The 20,211-nt window shown below is 40.5% G+C and overlaps 1 protein-coding gene across 3 annotated transcripts in view; it reads right to left on the bottom strand.

Annotated features, from left to right (window-relative positions):
• Nucleotides 1-8,795, bottom strand: part of hdac3 (histone deacetylase 3) — a 63,916-nt gene extending 55,121 nt beyond the window's left edge. For all 3 annotated transcript variants that reach the window (XM_063000531.1, XM_063000530.1, XM_063000532.1), the window contains exons 1-4: nucleotides 8,704-8,795; nucleotides 8,366-8,601; nucleotides 3,409-3,491; nucleotides 3,171-3,313 (exon numbers count right to left, since the gene is read on the bottom strand). In XM_063000531.1, coding sequence (XP_062856601.1) covers nucleotides 3,171-3,313; nucleotides 3,409-3,491; nucleotides 8,366-8,420 — 281 coding nt within the window. In that variant the 5' untranslated portion in view covers nucleotides 8,421-8,601; nucleotides 8,704-8,795. The remainder of the gene's footprint in view (nucleotides 1-3,170; nucleotides 3,314-3,408; nucleotides 3,492-8,365; nucleotides 8,602-8,703) is intronic.
• Between the last annotated feature and the right edge of the window lie 11,416 nt (nucleotides 8,796-20,211).

Consider the following 20,211-nt stretch of genomic DNA (forward strand, 5'->3'; position numbering starts at 1 on the left):
CTGGCAACATAAGTGAGTACACCCCACAGTGAACATGTCCAAATTGTGCCCAAAGTGTCAATATTTTGTGTGACCACCATTATTATCCAGCACTGCCTTAACCCCCCTGGGCATGGAATTCACCAGAGCTGCACAGGTTGCTACTGGAATCCTCTTCCACTCCTCCATGATGACATCACGGAGCTGGTGGATGTTAGACACCTTGAACTCCTCCACCTTCCACTTGAGGATGCGCCACAGGTGCTCAATTGGGTTTAGTCCATCACCTTTACCTTCAGCTTCCTCAGCAAGGCAGTTGTCATCTTGGAGGTTGTGTTTGGGGTCATTATCCTGTTGGAAAACTGCCATGAGGCCCAGTTTTCGAAGGGAGGGGATCATGCTCTGTTTCAGAATGTCACAGTACATGTTGGAATTTATGTTTCCCTCAATGAACTGCAGCTCCCCAGTGCCAGCAACACTCATGCAGCCCAAGACCATGATGCTACCACCACCATGCTTGACTGTAGGCAAGATACAGTTGTCTTGGTACTTCTCACCAGGGCGCCGCCACACATGCTGGACACCATCTGAGCCAAACAAGTTTATCTTGGTCTCGTCAGACCACAGGGCATTCCAGTAATCCATGTTCTTGGACTGCTTGTCTTCAGCAAACTGTTTGCGGGCTTTCTTGTGCGTCAGCTTCCTTCTGGGATGACGACCATGCAGACCGAGTTGATGCAGTGTGTGGCGTATGGTCTGAGCACTGACAGGCTGACCTCCCACGTCTTCAACCTCTGCAGCAATGCTGGCAGCACTCATGTGTCTATTTTTTAAAGCCAACCTCTGGATATGACGCCGAACACGTGGACTCGACATCTTTGGTCGACCCTGGCGAAGCCTGTTCCGAGTGGAACCTGTCCTGAAAAACCGCTGTATGACCGTGGCCACCATGCTGTAGCTCAGTTTCAGGGTGTTAGCAATCTTCTTATAGCCCAGGCCATCTCTGTGGAGAGCAACAATTCTATTTCTCACATCCTCAGAGAGTTCTTTGCCATGAGGTGCCATGTTGAATATCCAGTGGCCAGTATGAGAGAATTGTACCCAAAACACCAAATTTAACAGCCCTGCTCCCCATTTACACCTGGGACCTTGACACATGACACCAGGGAGGGACAACGACACATTTGGGCACAATTTGGACATGTTCACTGTGGGGTGTACTCACTTATGTTGCCAGCTATTTAGACATTAATGGCTGTGTGTTGAGTTATTTTCAGAAGACAGTAAATCTACACTGCTATACAAGCTGTACACTGACTACTCTAAGTTATATCCAAGTTTCATGTCTATAGTGTTGTCCCATAAAAAGATATAATGAAATATTTGCAGAAATGTGAGGGGTGTACTCACTTTTGTGATACACTGTATATATATACAGGGGTTGGACAAAATAACTGAAACACCTGTCATTTTAGTGTGGGAGGTTTCATGGCTAAATTGGACCAGTCTGGTGGCCAATCTTCATTAATTGCACATTGCACCAGTAAGAGCAGAGTGTGAAGATTCAATTAGCAGGGTAAGAGCACAGTTTTGCTCAAAATATTGCAATGCACACAACATTATGGGTGACATACCAGAGTTCAAAAGAGGACAAATTGTTGGTGCACGTCTTGCTGGCGCATCTGTGACCAAGACAGCAAGTCTTTGTGATGTATCAAGAGCCACGGTATCCAAGGTAATGTCAGCATACCACCAAGAAGGACAAACCACATCCAACAGGATTAACTGTGGACGCAAGAGGAAGCTGTCTGAAAGGGATGTTCGGGTGCTAACCCAGATTGTATCCAAAAAACATAAAACCACGGCTGCCCAAATCACGGCAGAATTAAATGTGCACCTCAACTCTCCTGTTTCCACCAGAACTGTCCGTCGGGAGCTCCACAGGGTCAATATACACGGCCGGGCTGCTATAGCCAAACCTTTGGTCACTCGTGCCAATGCCAAACGTCGGTTTCAATGGTGCAGGGAGCGCAAATCTTGGGCTGTGGACAATGTGAAACATGTATTGTTCTCTGATGAGTCCACCTTTACTGTTTTCCCCACATCCGGGAGAGTTACGGTGTGGAGAAGCCCCAAAGAAGCGTACCACCCAGACTGTTGCATGCCCAGAGTGAAGCATGGGGGTGGATCAGTGATGGTTTGGGCTGCCATATCATGGCATTCCCTTGGCCCAATACTTGTGCTAGATGGGCGCGTCACTGCCAAGGACTACCGAACCATTCTGGAGGACCATGTGCATCCAATGGTTCAAACATTGTATCCTGAAGGCGGTGCCGTGTATCAGGATGACAATGCACCAATACACACAGCAAGACTGGTGAAAGATTGGTTTGATGAACATGAAAGTGAAGTTGAACATCTCCCATGGCCTGCACAGTCACCAGATCTAAATATTATTGAGCCACTTTGGGGTGTTTTGGAGAAGCGAGTCAGGAAACGTTTTCCTCCACCAGCATCACGTAGTGACCTGGCCACTATCCTGCAAGAAGAATGGCTTAAAATCCCTCTGACCACTGTGCAGGACTTATATATGTCATTTCCAAGACGAATTGACGCTGTATTGGCCGCAAAAGGAGGCCCTACACCATACTAATAAATTATTGTGGTCTAAAACCAGGTGTTTCAGTTTCATTGTCCAACCCCTGTATATATACACATGTTGTGGCGACCGGTCAGTTGTTATAGTGAGACGGGGTGTTTCCCCTGCCTGTGTCACTGGTCGTGGAGCATGGCATCTGCCAAAACATGGTTAAAATGGTTGATAATGGTTAAAAACAGGTTAAAAGTCAAAATATTGCAAAAGCGTTCATGCTTATTGAGATATGTTCAATGTGATGTAGCGCATAGAGCAGTTTGTGTTTACGTTAAATTTGTAAGTTATCATTTTCGTTTAGTGCGTTGTGTTCAGTGACCATCATTTGTGCAAGTTCAAGCATAGTGGGAGAGATCTGCCTATGTCAGATCTGGTCTCTTATTCCATGCCCTTGCAAACCACGAGAGCAATTCCTAATAAAGAGCTGCCTTCAACAAATAAAAGAGAGAAGACGCTTCCTTCATTCTCGCCGATGCCACCACACATACACATGCATATATGGAAGCTAAACACAGTAATTAAAAACGATCAAAGTTACCAGTCATCTCCAACATTGAAGGTGTTGAGGCTCTTTGTGAAACCTTGCATATTGTTTGGGCTGACCTTCTGCAAAAAGTCTATGTAATCTTCTGAATGAAAACGGCACATGTCATGTTGTGAAGCCTTGTATGGCTTAAAAACCTGTGAAAATGCACAAAAAATGTAAGCTGCAAATATAATTGCGACATTGCTACTCCAACTAAACAAAAAATAAATAAATAAATAATGTTTAATACCATCATCTTCTTGTATAAGCCATAATGCAAAACGAGACTGTGAGTTAAGGACAACCTATGGGGTTTCATCGGGTGTCCAGCTCCTATAGTGACAGGAAGATTATACACATTGGTCATATGTGAATAATTCAGTCTTACAATCATAAATCACAACATATATAGATGTTTTTAATGGCCTAAATGATATACTAGAACATATTACATACTATCCAGAGCAGAGACCAGACAGCAGACAAGCAGGCTAAGCCATCAGTCTGTGAGTCGCCATCGGATGTCTTTTGACTTTTGACTTTTATTTCATTGCAGACAGTATGAACCTGAGATATTTCATGTTTTATCTGCTCAACTTAATTTCATTTATTAATAAACATCCATTCCTGCATTTCAGGCCTGCAACACATTCCAAAAAAGCTGGGACAGTAAAGCATTTACTACTTTGCAATGTTGCCATTCCTTTTTATCACACTTAAAAGACATTTTGGCACCGAGTATACCAAGCGTTTTAGTGTTTCAGCTTTAATTTTGTCCCATTTTTCCTGCAAACATGTCTTAAGATATGCAACAGTACAGGGTCAAAATTCTCCACACATTCTCTATTGGGGACAGGTCAGGACTGCAGGCAGGCCAGTTCAGTAACCATACTCTCTTCTTCCACAGCCATGCCTTTGTAATGTGTGCAGCATGTGGTTTTGGCATTGTCTTGTTGAAAAATGCATGGACTTCCCTGGAAAAGATGACGTCTGGAAGGCAGCATATGTTGCTCTAAGATCTCATTGTACTTTTCTGCAATAACGCTGCCATCACAGAAGTGTAAATTACCTTTGCCACAAGCAGTGACACAGCCCTATACCATGACAGACCCTGGCTTTTGGACTTTCCTGATAACAGTTGAGATGGTTCTTTTCGTCTTTGGTCCGGACCACACAGCGTCCATTTTTTCCAAAAAAGACCTGGAATGTTGGTTCATCTGACCACAATACTGTTTTCACTGTGCAATGATCCATTCTAGATGCCTCCAAGCCCAGAGAAGTCGACGCCGCTTCCGGACATGGTTAACATAAGGCTTCTTTATAAAGACATAGGCCTTACAACGTTTTAAATCTAGGCGTACTATTACGTCTGCAACTGCAGCAGCGTTCACAGCCTACCAGAATTATTAATTATGCCACCATCAGAGCCTAAAGAGCTAGAACAGGCTACATTTAGAGTTTATATTCTGCACAACCTTAGATAGTGTAGCCTCAGTTAAAAACTAAACTAAATAGGGAAAAAAAAGCTTGCTCCATGGTACAATGACCACACACATGCTCTGAAACAAGCAGCACAAAAATTAGAGTGCAAGTGGTGGCACACAACACTGAAAGTGTTTAAGATCACATGAAAAGATGCCCAGAGTATAAACATGCACTTATAAAAGCTAAAGCTTTATATTATTCTTCCTTAAAAGAGAATAATAAGAATAATCCTAGATTCCTTTTCAAGACAATGTCCAAACTAACTAAAAATGGCAATAAAACAATGAATCTAATATACCAATTGACTGAACCAGTGATGATTTTTAAAAAATTCTTTAATGACAAGACAGAAAAAATACGACTTTAAAGTCAGCGAGTGTCACTTGGCAATATTAAGCATCAATTCACTTTGAGCATCATGGGTGATAATAATGACCAACAAGGTAATCCAACTAAATTCCTTTAATCCAATCTCCCAAACTGAACTAACTGCATTGATTAAATCATCAAAGTCACCGTCATGTTACTCGAACCTGTTCCAACTCGATTACTTAAAGATTTACTCCCAGCCATTGTAGAGTCCCTGCTTACCTTAATAAATGCATCCCTTAGCCTTGGGTACGTACCCAAAGTGTTCAAATGTGCTGTTATTAAACCCCTGATTAAAAAACCTAATCTCGATCCACACGTTCTGTCTAATTATAGGCCAACTTCAAAACGTGCTTTTAACATGAAAACCAGATAAAACAGGTTATTTTAACTTACGTACGTAGTAAACATTGTTGACTGAGTTTCTAAACTTTCTAAACTTTCAACATGACATTTTTTCATGTTTCTACCATCAAAACATTATTTTCTGTCTTCATTAATGTACACTTTTGTTTTAATGTAAAAAATTCATGTTAGATTATTTTTCTTCAGATAGTTGGGTTATTTATTCATATAACAGCACAAAATAAAAGATAAAGTTTTAAAAGTACTTTTGCTGTAAATTAAGTATTGTGGCGGTAACGACATAGGATCCTACCTAATTCACGGCCGTAAAAATCACGTCATGGACCATGAAATGAGACGTTGCCCATGAAATATGCAATTCAAAATTTAATGTTTGTGTTTAGCATTTTAACATTTTTCATTTGCATAGAATATGAAATATGAGGTGCAATATGCAATATGAGGCAGTCCTACCAAGCATACAGCAATTAAGTTAGTGTAACAGACTTTTCTGTGGTGTCTTGTGCTGAAAATTACTATGTCTGAGGTTGCGTGCATACTGCACACTTGCATATTAAAAGAGCTTACTGCTTTACCAGCCGAGCAGTGCTCACTGCCTCGAATTTAGTACGTACTGTTTAAGTATGCAATTTCAGAAGCAGTTTGATGTGTGTTTACGTATTTAGTGCATTTTGTCCCTTTGTGGATTCCATAATTAATGGAAAAGTGCTTCTGTATTCTCTACACCTCTCTTCTGATGTCTTATGGGTCATAATGGCTAAAAACATTAAAAATATCAAGAAGTAATGTATTTCATTGTACTATCAAACTACTATGCTTATTTAGTTTTAATTATTAAACAGTTAAAAAGATAGTGATGGTGAAACTGAAAACCTGTTATTACCATCACTAAGTGTCTTTACCATCACAGGTTGTGTGTTGGTAATGACGTTGCAGTAATGACAATTTTTACTTTTTCTGGAAAAAAAAATGCTAGGTCATGAATTTGCTAATGTTATTCAACAGCTAGTATAAGATGCACTTTACATACTTTACATAACGTGAACATTTCATTTTTTGTTGTAAAATACTGCTGTAACAATGTAAATCAGGGGTCCTCAAACTTTTTAACCGAAGGGCCAGATTACTGTTCTTCAGTGTTTCGGGGGGCCGGACCGCGGGTGAAATAGTAAACACACCCAAAAAAGCTATTTACTGGATGTATTGTCTGGGCTTTGTATAATTGTAGTTCATAATGATAATGCAGAAATTTTATTTATTTTAATAATTTCCATTATCCTACCTCATACAGTGTTTCCTTAAAAAATCAGTGTGAACTGTGAGCCTGCTTTTGCCTGACGACAGTAAGCGTCAGGTTCCATATTTGTTACTGCCAGTCATAATAGCTAATAAATGTTGATCAGTGAGTCTGCATCTGATTTGAGATTTAAGGTGTTTCAACTTCGAAAAAGTCTGCACACAGATGTAGATGCTCTCGAAAACGGTAGTTACTTTGAGTGCATGTTTTATTGAGATCGGGGAGCAATGGAAAGAGAAGCATAAAAATTAAACAATGTGCTTGAGTTTTGATTTTGGATGCATAAATGCGTTGATCTCCGGGAGCAGGTCGTTAAAACATTTCAAAACTCGCCCCGACTCAGCCAGCGGATCTCAGTAAAGCACACCTTCAGCTCAGACAAGAATTCCTGAAACTGCCTGTAGTTAAGAGCATTAGCTTTAATGAAATTAACACAGGACACGAGGATTTTCATAACGAAATCCCACTTAACTGCTTCGCAACACAGTTCAGTGGCTGCGGTCACTCATCTCTCTATTGATGCGCCAATCACTCCCCTCATGCTTGGACCGCCACCCGCTGGATCGCTGCCGTATAATCTACTGAGACTCTGGGTGGTCAATTTTTTTACCTCTGTTATTTTTTTCCCCGTTATAATACTGTGAGTTCGAAGATGAACAGTGGCCAGACAACATGTATTGCTGCTGTGGTTAAAGGGGCCGGTCAAATTAAAGCATCGGGCCGTAGTTTGATGACCCCTGATGTAAATGGTAATGATGCTGAATTAACATACTATATGATTAGGATGAATACATGCTTACATTTCTCACATTTCCAGAGATCAAAATGTCACTTCTCTTTCATTGCTGATATGTGCTCTCCTGTCAGTGTTTGTATTCATGATTATAACATCAACAAGTGTTAGCTTTAAATAAGCCCCTACAGAAATCATAGACTGTCGTGGTAATGACAGTAATGTTGGGGACAATAATATATTGCTAAAAAACATGACAACGTTGTATTGATATGAGCAAATACAATACATTCTGTGTCTTTTCAAGTTACTATAAAAACACACACTGTGATTTTTAAATGAATTATTCACTTTTTATCATTTCACAGGAGCAGAGTAGTTTGGGGACAGTGCCAAAGTAGCAACATATTAATATTTAACACATTTTAAAAACGGCAATTATAATGATTTTGGTGCACAGGATCTTTTGGGGATACAATAAATGCTAACTTTTAAACCTACACTATGTATTTCGTAACAAAGTATTTCTAACATTAATTAATAACATGGGACGTAAAAGTGCCCTTAATTGAAGAATCGCCCATGTATGTGTGTGTAACGCTTGTTATTATTAAGAAGAAGGGGGCCAATTGCAAACATTGCTACATTGCTATAATTTCAAGGGCTAAAATTTACAATGTTACTTTAAACTGTATTTACAGATAAACCTGATGGTTGCCACCGCCATTTTTATTAAGTAAAAACTATTCTTGGGAGTAAGCTTGTTAACTTCAAAAATGGTGTTTGCAAACTGCCATTTTGCTTTTTCACAATGGAAAACCCCAACAAATAGCTGCCGTGGGCGGGATGAACACTTAGACCACAGCCTGTTTCTATTCAAGGAAGCTTGCTAACGTTAGCTAATAAAGTAGTGGTTTAGATGACGCAATTAATCATAAAAGACTGAACTCAACTTACCATAGTGGAAGTTTCCAACATCTGGATCGTAAAAATATGCCGTCCTGTTTGTCATATTATCACTTAATGCGAATAAGTGCAAGAGATTCTGGTTAGCAGCACTTAATTCACCAGGGTAATCGCTATATTTACCACGGTTTTCTTCGGGCGTTTTGTTCTTCTTTTTTTCTCGTTGGTTTACTCTTTGCGAACGATACTGCCACCCACTGCAATGATATTTCGCACGGTGATTTGAACTGAACGTTAGAAAGTGTCACGTCAGGACAAATCACGTAAGGAGAAAAACTTTCAATTTTACTCCACTACATTTCCTAAATAAAATGTATACTTTTACTTACCTTTACCTTAAGCAAATCTGTTACTCGTTACTACAAAATAAAATGGCAAGAAATTTGGTAGCTAAATTATGTAAGATGTGGCAGTGATAGCTCAGTGGTTAAGGTACTGGACTAGTAATCAAAAGGTTGCCGGTTCAAGCCCCGCCACCACCAAGTTGCCACTGTTGGGTCCCTGAGCAAGGCCTTTAACCCTCAATTGCTCATCGTGTTCAGCTCATCGTGTAAGTCGCTTTGGATAAAAGCGTCTGCTAAATGCTGAAAATGAAAATGAAGATGTGTGACAGACTGCAGGCAAGCAGGTGTGGCGAATTTGTGACGTGCTTATAAATTAGATCAACAGTTAAGCACATTAATGCGCAAGTGCAAACAAGTTCTCTAATAGCGGTGGATAAATTCTGATTTCCATTCTAGTGGTAAATTCGGTTCATTTTATGGACTCGGGTGAATCTGAGTCACTCAGTAATGCGATCCGGGTCATTTACATTTACATTTACATTTTCAGCATTTAGCAGACGCTCTTATCCAGAGCGACTTGCAGAAGTGCTTCCATAGTGAACATTTCATTTCTCAAGTTTAGGTAAACAACAGTCGAAGAACACAAATCTGCTAAAACCTGTTAGAACCAAAGTGCTTTGTCACTTGGGTCAGTTGAGTCACTTGGGTCAGTTGAGTCACTTGGGTCAGTTGAGTCACTTGTACTGACATTCTGATTGCGATTGATTTACTGCATGAAAATGCATCCGAATATCACTTGTCTTCTGTGCACTCATCTTCTGTAAATAAATCCTTCTCTCTTCATTCTTTTGGCACCTCACACTTCTGTGAGTGACCTCACACTTGTCAGTGACAAGTTGACACTAAGTGGAATCTTGATCATGTGGGAGAGGGGGGTGGACTTACCTACCAATCAGATGGGTATATTAATGGGTCAAGGGTCTAAAATTACCATGGGGAAGGGCTATGATACTCCGTAAGTGGTACAGTACTAAAGTAGCCTGTAAGCATTTGCATTTTAATAATAATATAACTGTATGTTGTTGTTGTTTTGCTTACAAGAAAATATGCTGCATTACTAATCTATACCTTGACTACTGATAATAATAATAATAATAGCATGTGCATAAAATCAGCCACATAACGAACACCAGTGAGTTTAACTGCTTGTTTATTGGAATATTTAACTTATTACTTTAGATTACTTAGATTCACGGACTGGAGTGAAGCCGGTTCAGCCAAATCATCGGCGAGTGTGCTCACTCGCCTTGTGTACTTGGCAGCAGCCATTCAGAGGACTTATAGGATCCGGGTTAAATGAGATTTCAGACTCGTGATTCCTGATTCAGTACAAAGATTCAAATCATTAACCCGGGTGATTCAGGAACCGCCCAGCTCTATTCCATTCAACTCCAGGCATGTGAGATGCTAACAGCAAGATGAGTATTCCCCTTGACGATAAGACAAACGATGGTGGTGACGGACAAGAACACCCGTGGCCATATTTACAAGAAATGCTCACACAGAAATGTAATATATGACATGTATGCCCCTGTGTCAATAATATTTTTTCCACATTACCTGTAAGGTGATATATTATTATAACATACATGTATCCTCTGCATATATGTAAATATAGGTTTACAACATGAAATACCCATTATAAAATGTGTGTATGTAAATTTTTTAAACATATCTATAGGATTAATGTTGTATGGTATTATATGCTGTATCCATATATGTACGCAAATATATTTATTTTTATATATACAAATACAATTAGCCATTAAAACCACCTCCATCTATTTCTCTACATACTTTTTTAGGCTGCTTTCACCCTGTTCTTCAATGGTCAGGACCACCACAGAGCAGGCATTATTTGGGTGGTGGATCATTCTGAGCACTGCAGTGACACTGACATGGTGGTGGTGTGTTAGTGTGTGTTGTGCTGGTATGAGTGGATCAGACACAGCAGCGCTGATGGAGTTTTTAAACACCTCACTGTCACTGCTGGACTGAGAATAGTCCACCAACCAAAAACATCCAGCAGCGTCCTGTGACCACTGATGAAGACTTTGCGCAGTGGTCCAAATCTCCCATCATCAGTACAAGATCTTGGGGAAAAATGTATGCAACTCTGGACATAAATAAATGTTGTGACATTGCAGAAGCTTGTGGAAACGATGCCACAGCAAATGCGTGCCGTAATCAAAGCTAAAGTACCAAAAAAATAAAATGGTTAAATTGTATAATTTTTTCATTTAATATTGTGCACAAATGTGTCACCTATGTAAATATGTATTTTTTTTCTCAGCATCTTGCTTATTTGATAATTTTAGTGTTGTTGACACACAACAAGGGCACAAAAATGTCATTCAGTGCAACGACTAATTTATGACAAAATACACACACAAGGAACAATCTTAGCCATTTCAAATTTATAAGTTTAGTGTATCTCTTACAAAAGATTTAAAACCTCAGAAGAAACTGTACTTACTCTGTTTTGAATTTTCTGTGCATTGTTTGTACTCTAATGTGTCTTGGGATTTTGTTTATTTGTATACAAGATGTTTTTGCTACACATTCTATTCTATTTGAAACCTAATCAAACTCTGTTTTCTATGAAGCAGGCCTGGATTCTCTTGCATTCACATGAAAAAAATATATAATAATTACTTATTACAGTTATTTTAAGCAAATGATTTTGTTGCACTGTATGATGATTTTATGTTGCACTGAATGACATACTCCAAATTATCCTGTTACATCAGAATATTCATGACTTAATTAGTTTTTAAGTTCTTTATTGATTAAAGTAGCAGTAGTAGAATGAAAATATGCCACACCAGTGGCAAGTATGTGTTATAATATTACTACATCATGAAAAAAGTAAGGCAATGAAAAACATAGCTAATGAAGCCATCATAACAACTTGTAAGGCACCAGAACAGTGTGGAAGTGTGGAATTTGTGTCATAACACGTGAAAAAGTTGCTGCAGTAAATCTAAATTCATTCAGCCGTGAAAACCATTTGAAGTCGCATTTTATTTCATGAACTGAACAAATGTTTTCCAGTCTTTTGTTGTTAACCTTGAGGTTCTTGCTGTACATGGCTTTGGTTCTGCGATTATGATTTTGACATCAGACTTAAGGTAGTAAATTTCATCAGGTGGATTTGGCCACACAAATGAATTTCTGTTTCAATTTTGTAGCATGCATCTCTTACAGACAGCAGTACCTGCCCAACGAATGGCAGGTCATCGTACTTGACAATAACAAAATCTCAGGGACCACTTCATAAAAAACATAATTATTAATATTCATTGTAATTACTGCTCTTATTAAGGAAGACTAGAATGGAAAAAAGTGGTTTTAATATTTAAAAATAATTTTAAAACAATAAAAAGTCAGTATAACAATGTCATTGTCAATTTAGTGCAACAGCGAAATTCTGTTGCACTGAATGACTGTTGTTGTACTAAATGACAGAAATTTTACTTTAGCACATTTTACAATTATCCCAGTGGTTAGCAAAAGCTAACATTGACCTTAGCTCAAAGACATTTCTACACATATTCACATTTAAATGTTAATAACCTTGTTTGTTTACAAGATTAACCGTAATATTACGTTTTCTGTGTTGTACTGAATGACACTCAGTTTTGTTCTTTAATGTACTGTGTCAGTAAAAAGACATTTTTATCAAATAATGTTAAAATGCATTGACCTCGTGTGTGTGCTGAAAGGTCCCCAGGAGTCTTCTTTTGTTGTTATAATTGGTCACATGACTGCAGTAGCTTGATTGCATATTAAAATAAGGCTTTTTATTAACGTTGTACTGAATGACAACTGAAGATTGGGAAAATGGGGACTGAAAGTATCCTGAATATTATTAATATTAAAAAACACATCTGATTGAATATTATTTAATATGTCACACATGACATTTGTACAATTATGCCAAAGCAGTAAATTTAAAGTTTTACTTAAGATTAATTAGTTTTTTCTTAATGTTTTATTACTTAAAGAGGTAGGGGGACCGTTGCACTGAATGACATTTTGGGGTTATTTTTTCAAAAATCATAAATTTTCCGTAAAAATTACTTTAGGTTTCAGTAAAGATGTACAAATGGAGTAGATTGAAGGTATATCCACTTATATTAATATAATTGTATATTATTTATCAAGTGGGGACACTAAAAAGTTACGTCTCGTCTTTGACCCACATATATATACTGTATATATATATATATGCTGCATGCTGATAGCTGATCAGAATGAATTAAAGGTAGGTGAAATTAAATTAAAGTGAAGTGAGTTCATGTCGTGGAGGCACCCCCCCCCCCCCCCCCACCATGGGCCCCAGTGCACTTGCCCCCCTGTAGTTACGCCCCTGTATTGAGGATATATGTCTAAAAACAGCCTGTTTCAGTGTAAACCGCAACGCTGTGGGTAAAAATATACATACGTATAATTTGTCTTGTAAACAAAACTTAACAAGCTCTTCAAAATCTGCTAGATTTTTCTAGACTTCAGAGCAATATTGATTGAGTTGGCAAGACTTATATTTGTTCAGTTCAAATTTGGGCAAAGCATGCTGCAACTCAAGCACCAAAACCTTGTTTTGAGTTGAAAAGAAGTTGACTTTGTAGTATTTAAAGACCATCTGTAGGGTGCTCAGGTGGCTCAGCGTGATAATCTGCTAGCACATCAGTGCATTGCACAAATATGGACATATATTTTATATATGAAAATGTTATATATGTACATGTATTACATTTGCGTATGGGTGTCTTCATACAGTATGTCGGAGTGAAAGATTGGTCATATCGGATGAAGTGTCTCTTATGTTTACCCAAAGATATGGAAATATCAGAATTTCAGAACTGCCCATCCAACCTCAAGAAACACATTGATGTAAGTTAAGATTGATTAACAAAAAAAAGCTGCAGCATCATCTTTTTTATTTTTAATATTTAGTATTAAAATTGTTCAAATATCTAGCTAACTTTTTTCGATCACATTTGAGTCACAGATATAACACTAAACTAGTAAACTTTGTTGGAATTAATTCAAAACTCTTGAAGACATGTCCATAATCGTAAAACACTCAGCCTCTGACAAATATTTATTCAGGTAACTTCTGTATTACACCGTCAGAGGAAAGATTTGGGTTTTCAGGAGTATTCAGGTTATTGGAATATATGTTTGAGTTGAATGTACAACTCAAATCAGAAATAAGTTGGGACAGTATGGAAAATGTAAATAAAAAGCATGCAGTGTGTCTTACATTTACATTTACTCGTATTCCATTGCAGATATGAACCCAAGATATTTCATGTTTTGTCTGGTCAACTTCATTTCAATTGTTAGTATACAGATACATGCATTTCCGGCCTGCAACACATTCCAAAAAAGTTGAAACGGGGCAATTCATGACTAGTAATGAGGTAAAATAAATAAATCACTTAGCTTTCTGGTACTTTATTCACCACTGAATTAAATTATTTCAATTAAATCTGTATTTTCTTTGGCTCTGGGAACTTTTTTAGGTCACTTGGCATCCAGGGGCGGCTCGTTCCTTAAGGTGATCGGGCAACGCACCACCAAAGGACTAAAGGGAAGAAATGTTTTTATCACAGCAGTGACTGTTCTGGACAGTCTGTCTTGCCTCTGAATATCGTAGTCCAATTAGCGTCGAGTTGTGTTCCATACAGTACCGCCCCTTTTGGGGCGATTTTAATCGCCCCGGATTGCTCTCATAGACTCTGATGTTAAGGCTCTTTTTTTCGAACTGCAGGCGCTGCAAGACAATCTGAATGGGTTCCGTGAGGGCTCGCACTTACGTGCTTGCATCACACGTAACCTGGTTTCGCGTTCTCGTCACCATGACTACCATCACCTCAGTTCGGAGCAACTCCATCGTGTCATGCCATTTAGTCGTAGTAGTAATCAGGATAAATTAGCAACTAAAGAATTAGGGCCACCCAGACCAAATTTAAACATCAAGCATCTACAAAGGGGGGGAAATCATATAAGTTATAAGTAAATTACAAGTAAGTAATGTAATTTTTAAATTTTGAATTGTGATTGCACTTATTGTATCTCCCCAATTGTTTAATTGTACTTCTTTATTCATTGCACATCAGCCAATCTTTATTCTGGATCTGCTGCACCTAAAATAAAATGCTGATGAAGACTGAATTAAATTGTTAGTCTGAAGACTTTACTTATATTTATGCTTAATTTTAAAGCTGGTCTCTCTCCATGTTCAAAGTTATTTGTGAGGGCAAACTGACAGATGACTTAAGATGTTAATTATTTAAGCTTTAATTGAACGGGTCACCTTGGCCATCATCGCAACAATTGCCCCCCCTGAGATATTTGGCAGGAGCCGCCACTGTTGGCATCATGGATTCCATGAAATACCAGGACACTCCATGAAATACTAGGACACATTGCCTGAGCCAAGAGACTAAAATGGGTCATTACTGGATCTTCCAGCAGGACAATTATCTAAAAGATTTGTTAAGATTAACACATAGATGGTTTTCTAAACACAAAATCAAGCTTTTGCCATAGCCGTTTCCTAATCTAAACCTATAACCACAAGAGAGGACCTACAACACTGGACAAACTTGACAGATTCTGTTATAAGGAATGGTCTTTATTTTTTTTACTCTGTTTTCTTTAAGATGTGCTGTTTTATTAACAAGGGAGGATGTACAAAGTATTATATGCAGGAGTGCCAATTTTTTGACAAATATAATTCTGTTAAATATAATTCTGTCACTGAACAAAGATTTTTCTTGATAAAAAAAAATTCTTCAGTTTAAGTTTTAAGATCAAGAAACCAAAGACAAGAACTAACTGCTGGCAAAACCGGTAATGCCTAATTGACACTACACAATTTTTGCCTTGATTTTTGCTTGCCAACAGGTCTCAGCTAGATGTACGAGCTCAGAGGCAAATCGCCGTTTTCTCTGGGCAAAAAGATTGGCTCTCGATCGCTATGTGTAAACTGTTCAATTATTCAATCCAAGCGGCTTGGCGATTGCTCGCAGACTTAAGAATAATATATAGCATGCTAAATATCTGGACCTGTTGGCGACTCATAAACATGTAATGTGAAAGGTGTTGTGATCAGGTTGTGACTGGCAGTGAGTGCAGTGTCGAACTACAGAACCAATGAGAATGCAAGATACAGAGTGGGGGAAATCCGTGGGAGGAGTTGTCCTGTGCTGCTATATAATTCATTGATATATTTTTATATCTAAATCCTGTGATACTATGTATCATTAATTTTCTTGCTTACTCTGTATATTCCGTGTGAGCCAATTGCAACGTACACTTGTGTATAATGAATGACAATGAAGTTTGTCTAAGTCTAAGTCTGCATGTGTGGGGCAGGGGTATAACATAGTTTCTATCAGAATATGGCCCATAAACAAGCTTTACAGTATTTGTGACCATATTATCCACGCCAAACCATAATACCAACGTTGCATTGCAAAAAATATTTATTTACCACCTACTCTCTCTGCAGAACAGATGTTCCATGCAGCTCGTATAGCCCAATCCACTCCATCACCCAGATTTATTTCTTTTTTCTTCCTTGCTTTTTTGCTGCATATCAGCGCACAAACAACTTTGATCGCTCACTTCTCATTGACGTGCATTTGAAATGATGAAGTCATTATACCCATTGTCGCATATGTTTTCATGACAAAACGTAGGGAGGGAGACCAGAGAAACTCATCTGCGATTCCTCCTGGTGATAAATCGTGTAGTGTTGACCCCCTATCACTGATCAATCGTAGTGTGAAAACCACAACGAATTAAAAGACCTCCGATTACAGTAGCTCACATTGTGTACTATGATCTGTACAGCAATCTGAACACCTTGAAAGCCATGTAGTGTTAACAGACCGAAGCTTCTCCCTCACTTTTCAATTAAAAAAGTCACAAAGATTCAGCGAAAGTAAACACTGAATTGTTTAAGATAAGATAAGATAAGATAAGATAAGACTTTATTGATCCCCTTAGGGAAATTAACTTGTTACAGCATGAAGATGTCACACTTGGAGCCTTTGTGTGCTCCAGTGTGCCTATGTGCCACACCCCTCTCTCACTGGGAGCACACGCTGTCTCCTGCCACACCCTCTCTCACAATTGGTTCATTTGAACTCATTAGTTCCAGCTGCTCCTGATTTAAGGAGGCAGCTTCTCCACAGACTTTGGGAACTATTGGACTTTTGGTTTTGGACTTTTGTTTGATGTGGTATGGGCCTTGTTTCTAGCTTTGTGCCTAGTTCTAGTTTAGTCATGTTCCTAGTTCTAGTTTAGTCATGTTCCTAACTCTAGTTCAGCCATGTTCCTAACTCTAGTTCAGCCATGTTCCTAGCTCTTGTTTAGCCATGTTCCTAGCTCTTGTTTAGTCATGTTCCTAGCTCTTGTTTAGTCATGTTCCTAGCTCTTGTTTAGTCATGTTCCTAGCTCTAGCTTAGTCATGTTCCTAGCTCTAGCTTAGTCATGTTCCTAGCTCTTGTTTAGTCCTGTTCCTAGCTCTTGTTTAGCCATGTTCCTAGCTCTTGTTTAGCCATGTTCCTAGCTCTTGTTTAGCCATGTTCCTAGCTCTAGATTAGTCATGTTCCTAGCTCTAGATTAGTCATGTTCCTAGCTCTAGATTAGTCATGTTCCTAGCTCTAGCTTAGTCATGTTCCTAGCTCTAGATTAGTCATGTTCCTAGCTCTAGATTAGTCATGTTCCTAGCTCTAGATTAGTCATGTTCCTAGCTCTAGCTTAGTCATGTTCCAAGCTATTGTTCCTAGTCCTGTTCCTAGTTCTAGTTAGTTAGCCTTTTGTTTAGCTGTGTTTAGTTTTGTTTAGTGTAGTTTTGTTCTGTCTTGTTTTATTTCTAATAAATCTTGGTTTTGTTTCTGCATCTCTGCGTGTGTGTCCGCCCCTCTTGTCTAGTCCTTAGCCCCGTTGTGACGTAATAGTTCCCCACCTGAGGACACAGCGAGATGTTTTTTGTTTGTAATTTTCCGGAGTTTGACTCCATGTGGTTCCCTCAGACCTTTGCACTTGGTAGGCCAGCTCCCTATCATGGAAGCAACCACAGTGTTGAAGCCTTCCTTCTGCAGAGCCGGCTCTATTTGCAGTACCTTAGTGACCCTCAGCCCACTGAAAAACAGCAAGTGCTGAACTCTGTGCAAGTGTTTGAGGGCCTCATGCAAGCTCAATTCTCAGGAGAAAACCCTTACGGGTTTGGTGTAGGGAAGGTTACCCAACCTCCCGTACCATTTGGAGACGCTTCATGCAGCAAAGCGCCCACTGCAGCTTATACCTGGCATCCAGTGCCCACTGGGGAGGTGGAATTTTCCCCAGTGCCCACTGCTGATGTGGTCCGGGTGCCAGTGCCCGCTATTAATGCTCGTGAGCATCCCACATCCATGTTAGGAGCCAGTCAGGATCGTTTATTTAGTCCTGCTCATTATAATGACCCCAAAGGCTCCAGGGGTCCTTCTGTTTGTTTGCCAGCTCCAGTTCCGTGTACTCAAATTCGGGTCAGTCCTATGCCGGTTCCGTCTGTTTCCTTGACTCATAGTCAGTCTAAGTCTTTGTCTAGGAAAGTTTATGACTGTATCCTGCCAGTTCGGTTAGGTTCATGTTCGCCAGTGTCGAGTTCAGTGCAGTCCAGGTCAGGTTCGTTAGTTCAAACTCGTCCAGCCACTGTGCCTAGTCCAGTTAATTCTTCTAGTTCGTCGATCTTGCCTGTTCCTAGTCCGTCTTTACAGTCTGTCCAGTCTTGTCCCAGTCAGTCTGTCCAAGTCTGTCCTGTGTCTAAGTCAGGTTCAGTAAGTTCAAGTTTGTCTGGTCATGCTTGCGCAGTCAGTCAGCCTGTCATGCCCTGTCCGTCTGTCCAGGTCCGTCCTGTCTTCAAGTCAGGTTCCATGAGTTCTAGTTTCTCTAGTCCTGTTCCGTGTTCATCGGTCTCTGTCAGTTCTAGGTGTCAGTCAGCAGGTCAGGGTTTAAAAAATTATCTGTTTGTACGTTCGGGCCCTCCTGCCACCCAGACAGAGTCTAACAGTTCCAAGCGGCTGATTCAAGAAACCTCACCAGGTTCCAAGACGCTGATTCAAGACGAATCTTCAGGTTCCAAGCAACTGATTCACGAAGCCTCTTCAGGTTCCAAGCAGCTGATCCAAGAAGCCTCTTCAGGTCCGAAGCAACTGATTCAAGATGAATCTTCAGGGTCCAAGCAGCTGATTCCGGACGCCTCTCCAGTGTTCTCGCAGCTGATTCCAGTGTCTCCAGGGTCCAAACAGCTGACTTCTGACGTATATCCAGGGTCCTCGCAGCTGACTCCGGACGCCTCTTCTCAAGGGTCCTCGCAGCTGACTCCGGACGCCTCTTCTCAAGGGTCCTCGCAGCTGACTCCGGACGCCTCTTCTCAAGGGTCCTCGCAGCTGACTCCGGACGCCTCTTCTCAAGGGTCCTCGCAGCTGACTCCGGACGCCTCTTTTCAAGGGTCCTCGCAGCTGACTCCCGAAGCCTCTTCGCCAGGCTCCACGCAGCTGACTCCCGAAGCCTCTTCGCCAGGCTCCACGCAGCTGACCCTCGAAGCCTCTTCGCCAGGTTCCACGCAGCTGGTTTCTGTTCCCGAGTTGGCGCCCCCCGATGCCGTTCCTGTTCCTGAGTCGACACCCCTGATGGTGCTTCTGCTGTCAGGCCGGCACCTCCGGAGGGTGCTTCTGAACTCTTGTTGGTGTCCCAGATGGTGCTTCTGCTCTCAAGTCAGCACCCCCAGAGGGTGTTTCTGAACTCTCGTCGGCACCCCTAGATGGTGCTCCTGGCTCCTCATCAGTGCCCCCCGATGGCACTTCTGAACTCTCGTCGGCACCCCTAGATGGTGCTCCTGGCTCCTCGTCAGCGCCCCCTGACGGCGCTTCTGAACTCTCGTCGGCACCCCTAGATGGTGCTCCTGGCTCCTCGTCAGCGCCCCCCGGAGCCTTTGTGTGCTCCAGTGTGCCTATGTGCCACACCCCTCTCTCACTGGGAGCACACACTGTCTCCTGCCACACCCTCTCTCACAATTGGTTCATTTGAACTAATTAGCTCCAGCTGCTCCTGATTTAAGGAGGCAGCTTCTCCACAGACTCTGGGAACTATTGGACTTTTGGTTTTGGACTTTTGTTTGACGTGGTATGGGCCTTGTTTCTAGCTTTGTTCCTAGCTCTAGTTTAGCCATGTTCCTAGCTCTTGTTTAGCCATGTTCCTAGCTCTTGCTTAGTCATGTTCCTAGCTCTTGCTTAGTCATGTTCCTAGCTCTTGCTTAGTCATGTTCCTAGCTCTAGCTTAGTCATGTTCCTAGCTCTAGCTTAGTCATGTTCCTAGCTCTAGCTTAGTCATGTTCCTAGCTCTAGCTTAGTCATGTTCCTAGCTCTAGCTTAGTCATGTTCCTAGCTCTAGCTTAGTCATGTTCCTAGCTCTAGCTTAGTCATGTTCCTA

This window comes from Trichomycterus rosablanca, chromosome 8 (assembly GCF_030014385.1).
Source record: "Trichomycterus rosablanca isolate fTriRos1 chromosome 8, fTriRos1.hap1, whole genome shotgun sequence".
Taxonomy (NCBI): Eukaryota; Metazoa; Chordata; class Actinopteri; order Siluriformes; family Trichomycteridae; genus Trichomycterus; species Trichomycterus rosablanca.